The following is an 18835-nucleotide window of genomic DNA, read 5'->3' on the forward strand; positions in this document are numbered from 1 at the left end:
AGCGACAGAATGCACTAGAGCTGTGTGCAGTTACAAATGTATGGGTGAGGAAAATGAACAGTATTTAAGCGTTAAAAGGCCCGGGGGAATGTTGGGAAGAAAGTAGCTCCAATTGAACCCCCTCCCCCCCCCCCTCACCCCCACCCCCACCCACCTCATCTCCAGATATTTTTGCAAAATAGTTTTGGGAATTTTACAAAGTCCTGCCATAAACTTCAACAGCTCCTCCCAGCGTTTTTCATGCAAGGGCGTGTTCCTTGTCTGTTTATTCATTCTTTTCTGCATTTCTTTATTCCTTTCGCTTCAGAGTTTTTCTACTTCGAATGTCACATTTCCCAATCAGTTACTAGATAGGGAAAATATGAAAAATTGAGTTATATAGTTTTCTCTTTATCAAAGAAAAGAATGAAACCATCTAAACACCTTCTTCTGTTGCTATTTCAAATTAAAAATTTTGTGCACATTTCTGAATTAATACAGCTGGTCTAATACCGCGGGAAGAGTATAACACACTGCTCCATTTCTGTGGAATGTGTCTTCTCCAAATGTGCAGTCTCAACTACCGCATTGATATCATCAAAACGTGCAATCCATTTAGGTCTGTATATTGTATGAGTCATGAAACGTTATGTGCCTTTAATTTTTGTTTTGAACGTAGTATGTGATTTTCTTTTCTTCAGCATCTTTAGTGTATATGTTCATATTACTACAGACAATATGTTTGGCTTCATAAAATCATATTGAATATCAGCTCAGTTTGTAAGATCATCACTGTGTATACGACAATAATAAATAGTCAACAAAACACACACCAGAAATAACACCACAGATTCAATAACATTTATTCACTCTGCGTAGCTGCAGTTTAAATAAGAACTCGAAAAAAAAAAGAGAAACGATACTTAAATGATAACATACCAAGGCCACGAAATATTCGTGGATATAATATAAAAGTTGCACAAAATAGCACCGATGGATTATGATACACGATATGACGAGTTAGGTATTAAATGGAACATGCCTCTGGCGACCTCTCGTTGACGTAGTGTATTCCTTCTGATTGCCTCAGGTGAGACACCGTCGCATTTTGTCACAACCGCCAGTTTAAATTTTGCAAACGAACACAATCAATGCGTGCGATGTTCGTCGCTCGATAAAATGAGACGGATGTTAATTCTCCGTATTTAAACAATGCTCTTTCTTATGAATCAGCTCAGTTCAAGAACATGGTTAAGATAGGATATGTAACAAATGGCTAATCTAAGAATTTCTATTTTAGATAATTTCTTATCTGGCGGGAGGGTTGGAAGTAGCTTTCTGAGGTCGGAAAAGGCCACATTAAAAGCTTCTACTCGAATGCGTTCCCTAGTAGCGTGCGCCGTGCGATATTTTTGAGTAGCTCGTCGTCTTCGCCGTCTCTCCTCACGTGACAAGTGCCCGTTCTCCTGATTGGCTTTCTTAGCGCCACGTGACCCCTGGCCCTGGTTGGCAGCAAAACTTCCTTTTGAACTTTCCGAATCATCAGGAGAATGGGGCTGCATATTTGTCATATTATTCATGGAGTTCTTTGGAGGCTTCTATTTTTCCGTTGGAAACTCAATGTCCTCCTAAAAAAAAGAACAATGGTATTATCAATATTGACAACCATCAAAAGAGAGTGAGTGATATTAGTTATTCAGTTGGAAAGAGTCCGACTGCCTACCATACTTTCATTCTGTGATGTATTTTTTCAATTGTTATATTTTATTTTATTTTATTTCATATTTCGTACTTATATTTCAGTAGACATTTACGACTGTATTCAGAGGTTGAAAGGATATACACGTTGTACTGGCTTCTCAGTAATCAAAGCGTGCAATACACAACAAATCGACATTTCCAAAAATATGTATATCATTTGAAACCCCCTTTTCTTGGGATAGCTTTGAAATAACATGACTGAAACAAGTTAAAAACGTGCGCTTATCTGAACGTTAATAAATGAAGCAGAAACTAAGATGTAATAAATACTTTGCCGATCAGGCTCCGTCTTGTCTCAACTGATATTCATAGAAAATTCTCTGCAAAGAATAGGTAGGCTAAATATACATGAATGATTTGGAATCATTCTAAATACCACAGATTGTAAGGAAAATGGATCAGATGAGCACCAATTACGTCTGAATACTTCTTTGAAAAACAACACATTTTAGAGATCACACAATCTTATCTAAATTCTGTAAGTTTCAGGGCTACACACGTGGGATAACACGTGTTTTTTAACAGACTAGGGATTCTAACAACACAACAACCCCATTAACAAATAACCAACATTACAAGAGCGTTGACATCCCCTAGACAAATAATCATAGAGTAAAATAGTTAGAGAATCGGATTCAGTTGAACGCGTAATTGAATTTTTCATTGACATTTGTGAAGATTGTTTGGTCACAAATTACAGGTTTATAAAACCATAAACTCCTTTAATTCGCGGCCGGAGGTTCTTTAAATGCATTAAAATTATCTTGCCCCAAAATAATGGCAAATAGACCACGGTTAATAGCGGAATACCATCCCTTCACACCCGTTGCACACACAAAAAAAAAAAAAAAAAAAAAAAAAAAAAAAACATTCCACCATACATTGCTCCGAACTTTTAGGCAAAAAAAATCGGTCTATTGATTTTTTTCTCAAAGTAAATACAGTAAAGTCTAACTAAACGGCATGTTAGTACTGGCCTGAAACATTCGTCGTGCATTTATGTTATAAAAAGGGTTCAATATTTGATTAAATTTGGACTAGTACAGATGTATCGTGCGTAGAAATAAAGTTGCACATGTAGGCTAAATGATGGTTTAAAAGTTGAGAACATTTGTCGGGCTAAAGGTGTATTGTGAAACAGGCCACAACTGATTTAAATTAAAAAGCATTCTACAATGTGACTAAGAAACTGAAGACATTTATTTTCTTTTCAACATCAAATTTCATGGTCAATGTCTATTTATTTGTTTACTTAATTATCAAATTGTTTTCGTGCACTGGAGAATGGGTCGACAGTTTCACCAAATCCACGAAATTGATGATCTCAAGTCATAGACACGAACACCCCTATTATTCGGCTCAAAATCGTACTTCGTGGAGTTAAATGACTGTCGTCAGATTTAAATATTCGGATTACATATACCCGTGACAGGCCAGACTTCATTTATATTTATTTTTCGAAATAAATTAAACCGATATATTCCGAATGTTTTTTGTTTTTTTAATGGAGAAGGATTACCGCCAATCTGAACTGTATACTACAAAATACAAAAAAACAACAAAAAAGAGAAAACCTCTGTGATCCATGTCAGATGGAATATATAGATTTTTTTGTAAATTAGAAGACAATGTGTTGTCGTTATTTCCACTGTTTTCACCTTTCAAAATCGATTGATGGCAGCTGCTGCGAGAAAACATTACACGTCTAGGGTGGGCCGCAGTCACGCAAAATCTCGTGTGAGAAGCAACTTTGAGACCTGTGACTCCACCACGTAAAATGTGAAAAAGCATGTGAAAACCATTAAGCAAAAAAGCTTTTGTGATAGACGCAGACGATACGCTGTTAAAAGGATCAGTGCCGTTAGCTAAATAGAAAATATCAATTAAATACAAAGAAAGTGTGGATGAATTATCGATATAAGTTGGTCGGTTTTTTTGCAATGAACATTCTTATTTTGATGGATATCCTTGAGTGATTTGATGATTTATTTTCTCAGTTCAACGACCCCTCTCTCTCTCTCTCTCTCTCTCTCTCTCTCTCTCTCTCTTCAGTGCTTAAAAATAGATAGCATGAATAAAGTCAAAATATTTTGTTAAGACGATCTCCGTATCGGTTTATTTATCATAGTAACGCATTCAAATGCGCATGTCCGATAGTTGCCCAAAAAAGAAACTGTATTTCTATTCCCGGGGAAAAAAAGTATAATTTGCACGCTTTCTTCTGCTGCAAAATGGCCAGTAAAAATAAATATGCAACTAAGAGTGTACTTGTAGGTCTATCGAGACATTGTTTGTACGTATGACACTTTTTTCAGATATCAATTACCCGATGAAAAAAAAACAATTCACCATGTAGAGATATTACAAAACACCTGAGCATCCTTGAAAATGCATGTTTGCCATTATTACCGCCAATCGTTTCCTTTTCCATGCACTTCACTTTCCCTATCTAATACCGCGCTTCCATAATATGTCTACTTTTGGGTTAACAGATGCCTAATCGAAAGAAATGCGAGAGCCGCGTCTTCCATTATGTTTGTCGTGACTGTTTAAGCATCCGTGGCACGCGATTTGTACACACTGAAAGAGCTTTGTAATATGATATCTGTCTATGATGTTAATTTGATTTTAATTTAATTAATTTCCTCAATGGGGGGGGGGGGGGGGTGGAATGGAAAGGTGTCGTAACGGGATTTCCGGAGCGAGGTAGGGGGGGTGGGGTTTAGAACGATGAATTCAACCTGAACAAATTAGCATGTTTTTGAAGCAAAAAAACGGAATTCCTAAATAGTATGTTTGGAGTAGAGCAGAAACAAAGATGATCGAATGACCACTTGACACGTTTATTTGAATATATGCTAGGAATTCCTAAAATTGCTTCGAACTGTGATACTAATACAGGATTATTGAACGAGAGAAATGCAAACGGATCGACCCTCCCCCCCCCTCCAAAAAAAAAAAAAAAAAATAGATAATGATTCAAAATATGTTTTCCACGTAGAATGAAAGTCGATGCCATACACATAGTGTTCTTGGAATAATGCTTCAAAGAATAAAAATAAAAGACTGCTATTTGTAGGAGATAACAATGAAAAACATGTCTTGTTTCAAGGGGTCACTTCCCAGAAAAGAAAAGAAAATATCTTATTACAATTGATTTGGCTCCTGAATAAGTATGTATAGAATGTTAACAGACAGTGGAAACGGATAATCCATTCATAAACTTGATGATTTCATGGGAAACGATACACGATACAAATAAAAGTACGTTTGCGATAATGCCTTATATAAAGTACAAACTATTGTCGCAGCAGCTTATTTTGTAGCCTTCTTTGCACGCGTTTCCCTGTACAACGCGGACGTTGATATTTCATTTTTACAAAACACGTGATGTATTCTGTCCATTTCACATAAACGTTCAAACTTATTTTAATCTTGCGTTGAAGATGCTCAGTAAGTCCCTTATTAAATTGCTGTGCACCATAAGAAACCAGTCGAAATTCTTTCTAAGAGCGAATATCATATACCAAAATTCATGCCAATATTTTGACTGTGATTAGTAGAGCCATTCACTTCCGTAAATACATGAAGAAATTCATTCTTGTTTAATGGTTTAATGGATGAATATTTTAAATTGATACTTGCAAGGGGTGAACATCAGACAGCCAACAGACGGACAGACAAACAGACACTCACATCTAAACAGAGGCAGTCAGACAGATAGGCGAATTTCTCCGCATTTACTGAATTTTTAATATGTACTTTTAACGGCATCACCATCATCTTTAAATAACTATGGGAGATACTCTAAGAGAAATTCCCATCGGCAAATGCGCCGGTTACATGCAGTAAAAATTTCGAGACGCACGGGACCTAATGAAGAGCGAAGGAGGACTAATGAAGTGTAAGGAAACCAACTGTATCACGCCGCATGCTACCACACGTGCACGTGACTCAGAACAATAGTGTTGACGTCGTTGCGATGAACCTGAAAATGAAAAATCAACTTTCTGTTCCTGGCGTTTTCGGCAATTATCTATTTTCACTACTAAACAAGGACTATTTTGTAATTTATAATAGGATAAATCTCGAGAATCCAATGTCATTTGCCGTTATAGAATTAGCTAAAAAAATAAATAAATTGTGCATTTGACTCCTTCGTGCAAATTAGTTGAGCTAAAATAGAACTTTTTTGACAAAATATGTGCCGTTTTCTTAATATTTATTTTAGAATAGGCACGCTTATTTTATGTCTAATTGGACTACTGTACGTTGACTAGTGAGGAATGACCCATGTACTTTGAAGACAGGAAAATATGCTGTTTTGACAGAGATTTAGCCACAAAGTCGCATGGATGTATTTCTTTTTAAGACTTTGCAATTCGGAGTTTTCAAATTCTTTTAGTGGTGCAGATGTTTCCAGTCCATTCTTTTATTTTAATTATTCAAAAATGTTTCTGACAGTGAAGATGCAAATTTATGAAAAAATTATTATATTGAAAACAAAAGAATAAAGCTTTAATTTTATTTCACAATACTGAGTAGATTTCAAGATCTCAATTTCACGAACAATAAAGAGAAAGAGACAAAAATACATCAAAAGGCAGCGTTTGGTCAACACGGGTCACTCAAGTTCAGTCTCTATTCAAGTGTGAGATCGTGCGTCTTGAAACTGACACCTCTATAGTGCAGCGTTAGACCCACTGGAACTAAAGGCATGAAAGGGAATTCCACGCTCTACGCCGAGAGAGCGCAGTCGGCTGATTTTCGCTATCATTTATAGCGGTCGTATCGATCCTGCGATCACCATACATGAACGCCCGCTTCAGTCAGTGGCGGTGAAACATAACAAACATGAACCGATGCATACAGTTTAGTTTTGATTACTTTATGACATTATAGACTTAGCGGCTCAAGTACAGGCATAGAGTACCTCTATACAGATACACTGTACATATACAGCAGCTTATATGTATAATAACTATTTGCCCTTGTGCCATAAGTCGATTAAATGTATGCTATTTGCCAACCAAACCAAATTCTTTAGAAGAAAGGCTTTTCCTTCCGCCATTGTCTCAGAAAAGTTTTTTTTTTCGGTACATATTCATAGTTATTTAGCTGGCTAATTCTGTGCAATTTTCCGTATCAGTCCAGCGTAAAAGAGCCATCTGACTTCAGGGAGAAAGTAGTACCGTAATTCGCTATTTTAATTCCCCTTTAGCGTTGCCGATATCACTCCATCTCGTGAATTGAACCATGCCTTCAATATTTATTATTAGATGCATACAAAGTCAATTCTTTGTCACAAAAGCCGACCAAATGCCAGCATATAGTTTCAAGTAGTATAACTAAGAGAATTACCAAAAGGCATTGTTTTATTTTACCCGAAAATGATGTTTGAACAGATTTTTCTGCTAGCATTCTATGCTGTATGTCAATGGGACAGAAAAGTAGGTCACGAAAGTAGGTTAAATTGACAACCAAAAATTTAAAGAAAGGAGCAGTCTAAAGCTCTTTTATGTCTGATCGAGTGATCTATTCAGTTTATCCCTTGGCATGTTGAATTTATTTGAGTCGTATCAGAAACTAGTAGAACTGTGTTATTGGGAATCCACGGTCCACCGATGCTCGGTTCGCATGTACCTTTAACTAAACGATGTACCTAAAGATTCTTGGACGGTTTAAGGTACGAAACCTGACAATTTTAATATTTTCATATTTACTCATACTGTATCCCCCCTCTCCCACATAAAAAACTGGTAATAATTTGGACTCCATTCACAATATTCCCATGAACTTTTCCAGAATCATAAAATGATCCATGCAGCACTTCTAAAACTTTCTTTCTTTTTGTCCTTTATATACCAAAAAGAAGTACTGAAAATCTGCTCAAATTTCCCTTTATCGCCAAGGTATATCATATACGAAACTGTTGGCAAAATAATCATCTATAAACCTGTTTTCAAGTTCTAAATGTCAAATTCTTTACTGTCCTAAAGTAGGTTTCGGAGACCTTCGCATACTATACGCTATGCAAGAGACTATAAGTTCAGACGAACGCAAAAAAAAAAAAAAAAAGCACACGCATTCATTACATATATTCCCACGCGCAATATTATCCCATTAAATAATTGAAACCGAAGTAATAGCTGGAACAAAATGCAATATAGCACATAAAACTTATTCCTATTCTTCTCAACGACCGTTTTTATTAGACCTGAATTGAACTAATGTGTTGTTACGGGGCCGCACCATAAGTGGATTTCTGAAAGCACTTGTTATACTACTCGATTGTTTCGTCGTTTATACCTGCTGTACATCAATCGATTTAATTAACAATTAGTCTCTCCGTTTTCTGAATTTTTGTCTTTCCATTGGTTCGTTAATTAATTGCCCAGAATATCTTATTATGTCCCCAAGATGGATTGCAATTTCATTGTCTCTGCTTCCAGCGCCTTAGAGTCATTCGGAGTAATGCCACGCAAGGAATGCTGATTTAATTGTGAATCGGACTGTAAAGAACATCAAACGTATCAATATTAGGAAATGTTCACACTAGAAGCAGATGTTTCTTTATTTTCTTTGCTTAGGCGGAATATTTTTTATTGTTTAAGTGTTTTCGGACATAGCTGATGTTACGAATATATTATACATTGATATACCATAAAATGACGACATAGAATCAAGGCGATGTTGACAACTTGACTTCCTTTCTTTATTTCATTCATTTTTTTTTTTTGTATTTTCTGAACAGCACGAGCACCGATGAAAAAAATGTATATTTGCCTGATTTTATGAACGTTTTAAGAGAGCAGCATATTAAAAAGTCCAAACTATCTCACGTAGCAAAGAAGAATGCCCTCCACTTGAAGCCAACAAATATTATCTGTAAGGAAAGGAAACCTAAGACGCTTTTATACAAGTACCAATATCGCACAGTCCATTTTACGTAGTCGACTGTCGGAGTTTAGCCGAATAAGTTAAGGCTAGCAAGTAAAATATTGACCTTTTGTGAAAGGGGATCCTTGTGACGTAACAGAGAGATCGATTCAGATCTGATCTATCTTGTATGGTCTATGATCTTTATTAGTTCTTCATTGATCCTGGCCTGGATAAGTCACATGAGGCGGTAAACGCTGTGTTTACTTGACTGTCCTGGTCTGTCAATTAGGGTGCTTTCCCAGAGATTTAGATCGATCTAAAGATTAAGTTTTAGATCGACCTAACTCCCTGGGGGTTCAGGCTAAATTGCAGTCAGCCGAGCGGACACCATAGTTAATTACCCCTTTACAGCTTTTAGTGGGCGGGACAGACGCTTAAGCCGGCCAAGCTGACAGTAATCTAGTGAGACTCCCCACAGGGATAGATCGATCTAAAAATCTATGGAAATGGGGTGATAGATGAGACGCAAACAAGGTTTCAAGTTAGCAGATTAAGATTGGTTTCAAAGTAATTGAAGCTCTTCCCCCCCCCCTCCACTCCCCCCACCCACCAAAAATCGCTTTTATCCTGGTAAAGGATTCGCTAGAATAATGCCACTAATGCTTACTCAAAATTTAAATGTTGTTTGTAGTCAGATGAATTTTAATTTTTACCGTTCTTTGGAGTACGGTTATAATCGCTAAGCAATGCCGTCACACGCCCTGAATTGTTCTCTGCGCCTTGGTGCATATCATACTTGTTATTGTTCGGTGACAAGCAGACTTACTGATATCAGCTGTTGAATAATACAGAAAGAAAAAAAGAAAGAAAGAAAGGGTGCAAAATAGACGAAACTAAAGGCAGATAGTTAGTTAGATAGATAGATAGATAGATAGATAGATAGATAGATAGATAGAAGAGAAAACATGTATATCTATACAATGTTACTATTAGACTAAGTGAAATAGATATTCCCAACGACAAGAAATTATTCTAGAACCTTGGATAAGGAGCGACTGACAAAAAAAAAACGAAAGAAAAAAAATGAAAATCGAATCCTTCCCCTATGTTTACTGAGAGTCTTCCGTGCTTCCCAATGGGAATCTAGAGTTCAAACAATGATGAAGATGTTATCTTTAGAGCAGCACAGGGAAGGGTAATTACTCGAACATTTTCTGCAGAAAAAAAGTAGAATCTTTGTTCTCTATCGGAGTACATTGTTTCTAATTACTGAAACAAAAAAAAAACGCAACTTTCTCTGCATTTTTACCAATATGTCATATAATAGGACATACCAAAGAAAATGCGTCTTAATCGTCAACAAAATTTGTTTTCTGCAATCCCAGTAAAAAATATTCCGTGTTTTTGATCGCAGAGGGTACAGTCACATATACAGGGGTCATAAACGCTACACGACAGAAAAGGATATATCCAAACCAATTTAGCAAAATTGTAACGTCTCACAGAAAACATGAGCTAATGACGCTATAACCATGGAAGTATATGAAATACTTCCATGGTGTAACCAAGCTTTCAAAATAGGTCAGAACAATAGTATATGTGACATGAGCTAATGCCGTTATAACTAAGCCAGGCCCGTAGCCAGGGGGGGGGGGGGGGGTTCGGGGGGTTCGAAAGAACCGCCCCTTTTGCTGGGAAAAGGTCCACTCTGGGTAAAATTTGATCTAGGTACATGAAGTTTTTATGGAAAAAGGTCCACTTTTTCAGAGAAAGAACCCCCCTTTTGAAATTGCTGGCTACGAGCCTGTAAGCTTTCAAAATAGGTAAGAACTAGTATTTGTGACATGGTGCCTTTGGTAAAGAACGCTTATAAAAAGAGACACGTTCTACAGCAGTAGTATAGAATCTAGTCCTCCGTGTAATGTACCCTCGGTCACATCTATCTCCACACAGCTGTGCTCTCTCCGCTCTATTATCTCTCTTCGATCTGCTTGTAAATTTCATCTGGGGACAACTAACTCAATAACCCAGCACCAAATTAAATGAATAATTCAATAGTCTGGGGTCCCGCGGGGAGGCTGAGAAAACTAAACGGAACTGCACTCGAGATGTTTAAATAAATTACAGGAGTAGTAATGATGGGCCTGAGGACGCTCTGGGAATTCTGGGTACAGAGTCGGTATAGGAAGTTAATACTGTGCTGGAATGTTGGCTATCATGGAGCGCTTGAGTGATTTTATCAGAACTGCGTTTGTGTATATGTGTGTTCATATGCGTGTGTGCATACATGCGTGCGTGCGTGTGTCTGTGTTACTGCACCTGGGTAACTATGTATTTGTGCTAATGTACTAAAACGCGCAATGCATTGTACATGTACTGCTTGGGTTTGTGAGCATGTGCGTTTTTATTTGTTCTCTTCCTTGAGCGCCTTCCATCTTTGTCTGTCTGTCTGTGTGTCTGCCTGTCTGTCTGTCAGTATACGTGTGTGTGTGTGTGTGTGTGTGCATATACATGTATGTGTGAGTAGGTGTGCTGATTACTTGTGTGTGTGCACTGTTGTATATATGTGCTTTTATGTGCTAAAGAAGCCTAAATATTAGTACCAGTTGGATGTTAGGTACATGTACATGAACAATTCTTTGCATCTTTTATAAGTGACAGTTTAGCTTTGGAACTTAAAACGATGCATCACATCACAATGATCAATGGAAGCACCGTCGATCGCCTACGAAAAAGAAACCATTTGAGGAAGTTCCAACTCTCGAATTTTTGTTTGACGTCTCAAGATGTAATCAGTTGCTATGATATAACCAGTGACATTCACGTCCGGAAAAATTGGCAGAATTCTCAGTTAGAAAATGAAACCCAAACTCACGTAAATCAATTTCTTGGAAAAGTCGCAATTCTTCTTCCCTTTCAACATCGTTCATTTCACCACGAAAAGTTCACCCAGTCTTGTATATGAATGAAATAATCGATGCATCCATCTTAGATATTATTAAGCCATAGTGAAATCCAGGGATAAGTAGGGATAGAAACTGACAACATCCTATTTTCTGTATATACTGTAAACTATGTTTTATAAGTGACAGTGCGTTGACGTCGTATCTAGTCGTGTTAACGGGGTAAAATTAGACTATTTTATAAACCATTAAGTCATCTAGCTTCTGCTAACGCTATTCACAGAATCAACCGTATTTCTGGGGCGAAACAATTCCGCGGTCCCCTAAATGTTCCTATCGTATTGAAAATTTGCTAAATCATTTCGATAGAAGCGCTTTATGGGAATAAAATTGTAAATACTTCAGCGTTTATGGAGACTTTTCCATTGGGACTGTATATAATTGAGGCACTCGCTTAACGTACATTATCCTACATGCTATAAGTAATCTTATTTACCGATCGTTTTTCCATTAATTATCTAGTATATCTGCATAACCTAAACGCGGTCCTTAATAACCCAATGTATATTTCTATACATTATCCATCTCGTTGTGAATGTAAATTCACAATGGGGTTTTTACACAAGTGCATTGTGGTACAATTAACTGAATTAATCATTTTTAAGTCCAACTTCTTTTTCTGTCAAGAAACGCAACCGAATTCCACGGACGAATTCACCTACGTGTAGAGACGTACATACATGTTTAGTTGGTGATGTATAACTATTGAACCAAACTTATAATCAAAATTGGCTGAACCCTATGATAATAAAGTTACAAAAACAAAGATCTTAATCAACAACACAAAACAGTGAGTCTTACTCAGCAAATGTATATCAGCATTTGAGTACTGATCTTACTTCTAGTAATACAGTTAAATGTCATCAGTCATTACATAAACTCTACTGTATGTAGCAGTGCCTGCAATAACAACTGTACATGCAGCTGTTAAAATCAGAATTCCTTTCACTGTACTTCATTCCCGAAAAAAAGGTGGGTGAGTTGTATAGACTGCCAAACATAAGAATAGAAACCACTACCATGTTACCTCATGTTTTGACGAAACTGTTGTAGTAAATAGATGCATTTTATATACCCCCATCAAGAAAGTTTTTATATCGTCAGAGTTGGTAAGTGAATGGACAATGAAGAAAATATTCAGGATAGGCATTTATTATGGAGGCAAATATGTAATTTTAATTTAAATGGAATACGAGTTTTTCTTATATTTTACGAGAACTTTGCAAGCCTTTTTATCTTGGCAGAGGTCTGTGTTCTTGTAGTGCTCTCTGCTCTGAAACATTATTTTTTTGGGAAAAAACCTACCTGCAAGTTTGATTAATTGATTGTGAGTCTTCTTCCAAGCCAGTTCGTAACATCAGTGCCAGAAGCTGTATTTTAGGTTATCTTTCCCCGGGGATCAGTCCCGAATTATGAGATACTCGGTGTGGTGAAGGTTCCCCTTTTTATCGTAACATTCATCGACTCCGGATCAGCGCCTATGTTCAGCCGATTCCCGAGTCGATATCCGCGTCCGTTAGTTCTAAATGTGGTTCACAATTTTCCTTCCTTCCGTTTCCCAGGTTTGACACGCCTTTCTAGCGATATCTGTATGATTCGGCGAGGCTTAGATATTACAGTCATCCAGAGATCGTGTGGCCTTCACTGTGTTTCTTGGAAAATTAATATCACAGTTGCAAACAAGGATCATAATTCAGTCACGATAGGCTGCTTAGCCGAATAGTGACAACACATTTGTACGCTGAAGATGTTCCCTTGTTGACAACACATGGAAGCGTACATTTGGACACAAACAAATAAGAGGATGTCATGGACAATCTTCCGCTTAACGGTACGCTAGAGATAGCGTGATCAACTTTGTATACGGTTGTTATCCAGTCTCGTATATTCAGACGCTGCTTTACCGTTTCCTGTTTTCAAAATTCCGACGAAACCCTTGTCAGTGACAATGCCTTGATTGGCTTATGCCTAAAAACCCGGGTAATTCTTGCCAGGAAGCACGAGCTTCTCTTTGGAGAGAATGGCCTTTTTTTCATCTGTCACCATCTATTCTAGCTGCTTCTCCGAGATCTCTATTTGCAAATCAAATGCATTCCTTACAGGGGGATTCAAAAAAGCGAACACAGCTCATTGACAATTTCGAAAACAGCTCTTTGATTTCAGATGTCGTCAACGGGTCAATCTAACACACCTCGTCCTCTATCGGAAGAACCAATGCAATTTAGAAAACGAAAGCGTTCTTTTTTGTAAGCATTCAAGCAACACTTCTAACATAAAACTGACTCAAATGATGTCTCTATCTAAGTAAAGCGTGTGCATAAAATCGACTTTCCAATCACCCTGTATGACAAGGATGCGCTCTTGCAGGCTTTATTAAGTCAGAATATGGATTATTAATTAGGCTGATTTCTATCAGGATTGGTTGGTTTAGGGATGAGATGATCAATTACCGTTATCTCATTGATATTTATATACCATGAAATCACAAGGGAAAGCGAGCGTTTTGGATGGGATACAAGTAGTGCATTGAAAAGTATACTTGTAGTTGAACGTTTACATTTCTTCCATGAACCACAAGAGGGGGCCCGCAGTTTTTACTGGTTCGTTTCTAAAACAAACATATATACTGTGAAAAATAATTATGTTTAAAGGTGACAAGTGATCGAACGAGTCCTTTAATTTAAAACAGTCCTTTAATAAAAACAGCGCCCAGTCTCGAACTATGAAATATAGCATAGTGATCATACATCAAACCTACTGAAAGTGCTAGTGTTTTTTGGTAGCCTACAATAGAAGCTGCACTCTCTTGTTTTGTATTAAGAAATATATGATAGTGTTTACATCACATGCACTAAAGAGAGCCAGTCTTTTTGGATTTTGAAACTTAAAAGCACAACATAATGTTTATGTATATCATAAGCGTAGCAGCCGGGGGTTGGGGGAAGATCCACCATTTATTTGTTTAATAATAATAATAATAATAATAATAATAATAATAATAATAATAATAATATTTATTTGTTGGGCTTATGCAGAGCATGGAAAGCAAACCATAACCACTACTTAAACAGGGCACCATTTTGTTGAATACCAAAAATAAAATGGATGTCGGTGCTTTGACATCTGTGCGATACCAGTGCTTGACAAAGGTAATATTTTCCATAGCCCGCAATAAAACGCAGTAGATACTGCAGCGCAGTAGACTACTGCAATCATACTGCAAACATGCCTCAGAGCTGCTTCGAGTAGGGAGCTCATTAGCATATTTGAAACATGCTTCTATCATGCTGCTAATCTACTGCATTAATGCTCCTCCTCTGTACAACCCTATGTAAATTTTGAAGTAGAATTGCAGTAGGCTATACTGCATTTCTACTGCAAATATGCTCCACACCACTACTGCGTTAATGCTTCTTTGCTACTTCGATACTACTGCATTTTCGTGCGGGAGCTGCGTGTTTCTTTATGGTATGGTATCATGCAAACTCTTTTTTTAAGTCTGGGATCATTGATCAACAGAGTCATGTTCTTAGAGTGCATTCAGAAAAATGGACTAACAGATCCGTGGATCAAAGGATCAAATATGGCCAACTCACTTGAATGCTTGTTGTGTAATCCCCGAGGGGAATCTATTCAGTGTCGTATCGGGAAATAGGCGGGAAGGGTTTTTTTTTTGTACTTCGCCATATTTGATCCGCAGATCTGTTAGTGCGCTGTTCTGTATGCTCTCTTAGACCGTCTGGGGGAAATTGAGTTTGTATGAAAAGTCATCTTTATGGCATTAAGTGATCAGATATCAAATTGCAACCTTAGTTACAAGTAACAATTCACAAACGTTTATAAGCGGGACTACGCAACCGTGTATGCCACATAGCCCTCGCTGACTAGGGGTCTATCTATTACACAGACGTTCATAAACGGTGCTACAGTGTAACAGAACCCAATGCTTAACCACCGATTACTTTAGTGGATGGAAGATTTGTTGCGGGGAGGGGAAACAAGGGGAAAATTATGAAAATTCAAATTTTACTGCACTATATATGTTTGTAGGGCACAGGTATGAATTGATTGAAGTGGATTTGTTTAACCCCTTTGATCCTCCAATTGAGGTTTCAAATCAAAAGCATCCCTAGATATCGTTCCGGCAAAACACTGTTCTGACTGATCTCATATGCAAGGCTTGCCGTGATTATGCGTATGTTCAATATGATTCTCCATTTTTGTTAGGTAATCCTTCTACTTCTAAAAAAATATAAATGAAAATCCAATTAACTGGGAGTAAATTCGATCTAGATTCCAAAAAATAATTTTGGATTCTAGTTTCGAGGGAATATTTTTCAATACGAATGATTCACAAGTGTATTATTGCGCACGTGGAAACAGCCTTAATCAGTAAATTGAATCTTTGTGATATGTGTTACTGGATAAAGTTGTTGAGAGAGAGAGAGAGAGAGAGAGAGAGAGAGAGAGACTGTCACAAGCCACTTTCTTAGTATTCTTCAAACCTTCTGACAAAGCTTACCCAGCGTATAATTAAATTAACAAATGGACAAATAAACCTGACAACTTGCAACACGCTACTGCGCTTTTATTCTATGTTCTAACATTCCATCTAAACAAAGACACAATTTCGAGCAGTCTCAAGTTAAGACGCAGTTGTTTTAAACCGCTTTATTAAAAACTCGCAGACGACAGTGGGCACAGCAGTGTCCGAGAGCTTGAGTTAGCCATCACCATGGCGACGCAGTAGGGGTTGAGGTCAACAGACGGGTCAGTTGTCTATATCTGTCGCATCTTCCGCCTACAGACAGGGTTTTAATGGCCAGATGAAAATAGCCAGTATTTTTACAAATATGATTCACGTTAATTATGTGAGTGTCATTAGAACATGCTGATCATTAAGATCCGCTAGACGCCTACGGATGAAAACCCGTTGAAATGTTAGATACTGATGTACTGGTATCATAGCACGTCTGATTTAAGTTCATGTTATTTATGAATTAATGCTTTGTAGTACTTTTCTTTGATTATAGTATTTTCACTTGCACTTTTGGATCAAGAATTTTGTTCATTTACCATGTTAACACTAATAATAAAGATTAGAGGATTTAAGGTGGGGGGGTTGACTCCTGTTCCGTCTACTTTCCCACCGCCCCCCCCCCCCCCCCCCATTTCTGTATACAGTTACATTTAGCTTGGTCGCCAACATTTATTATAATATCTAAATGTCACATGGTATATATAATATAAAAAACATAAAGTATACAGCTCGTGAAGTTTAATACAGCTTGAGCTTTTTGTTTGGTTCGCCACTGGAAAAATATATCTACATTTGGAAAGAGTTAACCTTAGGGGGTATTCATTTTTATCATCATTTTCACAAGTCTGCAAACCGTATGCTGGCGAAGGGTGGTAAATCCTTCAATTTCTAAATTAAATATGAAAAACAAACTATTCCCCTATATATATAATAGACCTACATAGTAGTTAGAGAGCCTTTAAATGTAGAAACATTTCTGTGCTCAATAAATTATTATTGTTATTATTAATGCCCTGTATGCATGCTTTTGAAGAAATGATAAAATTGGTGATCCAAATTGCTGCTAAAGGTCATTATTTTTACTCTTTGTAAACTTGTGAAGATGATAAAACGGATTACTCCAAAAGTTGACAAGTATGTGGAAAATTCATTTGATCTAAGATATTTACTAAATCAATGAAAATCTGATAGTTATGCCAATACATGGAAAGAGAGATATAACGAAGAACAAAAATCGTTGTCGCATGATATTTGATACACTGATCTTAGCTGCAGTTCTTTCGCTGTAAGGCGCTGACTTGAGGACGCATACCCTACCCATCCTCTACCAAGGCCACAAGGGTTTTTTTCATTATATATTTACAGATATTTCTCTGACTTAATCTGTGTATACTTCTGTTCTGTGCGTCCACAAGGTTTTTTTTCACAGAAGTGATGTTATCACTCAACTGCCCTCTGGTTGAGAACGCACGTCATGCCGAATCAATACGCGTTACACACTGCAGCTATGATACCAGGCAAGTCTGCTGCCTGTATGACAAGCACGGCTGATTGATTCCTCTCGCTTCTAAGCTGAACTTCTAGTGTCGGATTAGCCGCAGCTCTAGGCGGTAGATGATTTGTAGACTAATTATGCTCGAGTAAGTGGTCAGTCGAGGGGGATCGGATCCTAATACCCCTCTTAATCAGAATATGAAGTGTTTGTAGACTATGCACCCTGTGAGTCGAGGCAGAAATATACGGAGGCTCTGAAATGTGTCAGTAATGGTTGGTCACTGAATCAACATGATTTCATCACCACTTACCGCTAACCACTTGTTACTTACTTCTCTAACCTAACAGTAAGCAATCAAGGTTTCTAAACATTATAGGCGCATACTAGACCTGATTGTCGCTAGAATAGTCTCACGTCGTTCCTTTATCTTCAACGTGAAAACCAGGGTGAACCGTCGCCGAAAGCTGGGCCACGCGTCAGTTAAATAAGGATCAGCGTGACGCACGGAGAAAGTCGCTTCCACATACTTAAACACGAGACGAGATTCAAATATTTCGGTTTAATTTTTTTTTTTTTTTTGGCTGAAAGGCATACTGTGTTTTTTTTCTCAGACAATAATTTCCTGATGTTTTCGAGGAAAAGGTTTGCTTCTTCTCTTTGCTTATTTGACGGCGTTGATAGACACATATTAATATTGACGTTATTTAAGATGGATAAAACACCCGATTACGTTCTACATATACTTGATGCGTTCATTTGCAAAAAATGAAGACTGGTATATGGTTTGAAAAAATAACAAAAATGTTTTAATAATAATAATAATAATAATAATGTGTTATTATTATTGTTAATTCTAGAAATTAAATCTCGATTAAAAATAATTTGCGCAGCTGTTATAAAATCCTGCATTAGACGGTGATCCTCGCGATGTCCATTGGTCACAGTATGGCCAAGATGACCGTCAGTGGGCAGATATTCAAATTTATTATGAATATTCACCTCAGTTAAGCATCTACATGTAAACTGAAAAAAGTACTCTGTCATCAATCCAAAGGAGTCAAATGAAATAATCAGTTCTTACATCTAACAACTAGCAGTGCAAATAACTGGTTACAAATTATGATTTGTGTTGAAAGCAGCACGGTGCCTCGTTCCTCGTAAATAAGCTGAAAAACTTCTCAAGTTATGCTGCAAATTAGACAAATGCAAGTCGCG

At 37.3% G+C, this 18835-nt stretch overlaps 1 protein-coding gene across 1 annotated transcript; it reads right to left on the reverse strand.

Annotated features, from left to right (window-relative positions):
- Positions 1-860: 860 nt before the first annotated feature.
- LOC147760671 (helix-loop-helix protein 15-like) lies at positions 861-13771 on the reverse strand. Its single transcript, XM_087017986.1, has 2 exons — positions 12891-13771; positions 861-1607 (listed from the first exon to the last, which is right to left on the reverse strand). Exon 2 carries the CDS (start codon positions 1557-1559, stop codon positions 1209-1211), a length of 351 nt encoding a protein of 116 aa, XP_086874112.1. The 5' UTR covers positions 1560-1607; positions 12891-13771; the 3' UTR covers positions 861-1208.
- Between the last annotated feature and the right edge of the window lie 5064 nt (positions 13772-18835).

Source organism: Lingula anatina, chromosome 7 (assembly GCF_051362555.1).
Source record: "Lingula anatina isolate TDL-2025a chromosome 7, LinAna3.0, whole genome shotgun sequence".
Lineage (NCBI taxonomy): Eukaryota > Metazoa > Brachiopoda > Lingulata > Lingulida > Lingulidae > Lingula > Lingula anatina.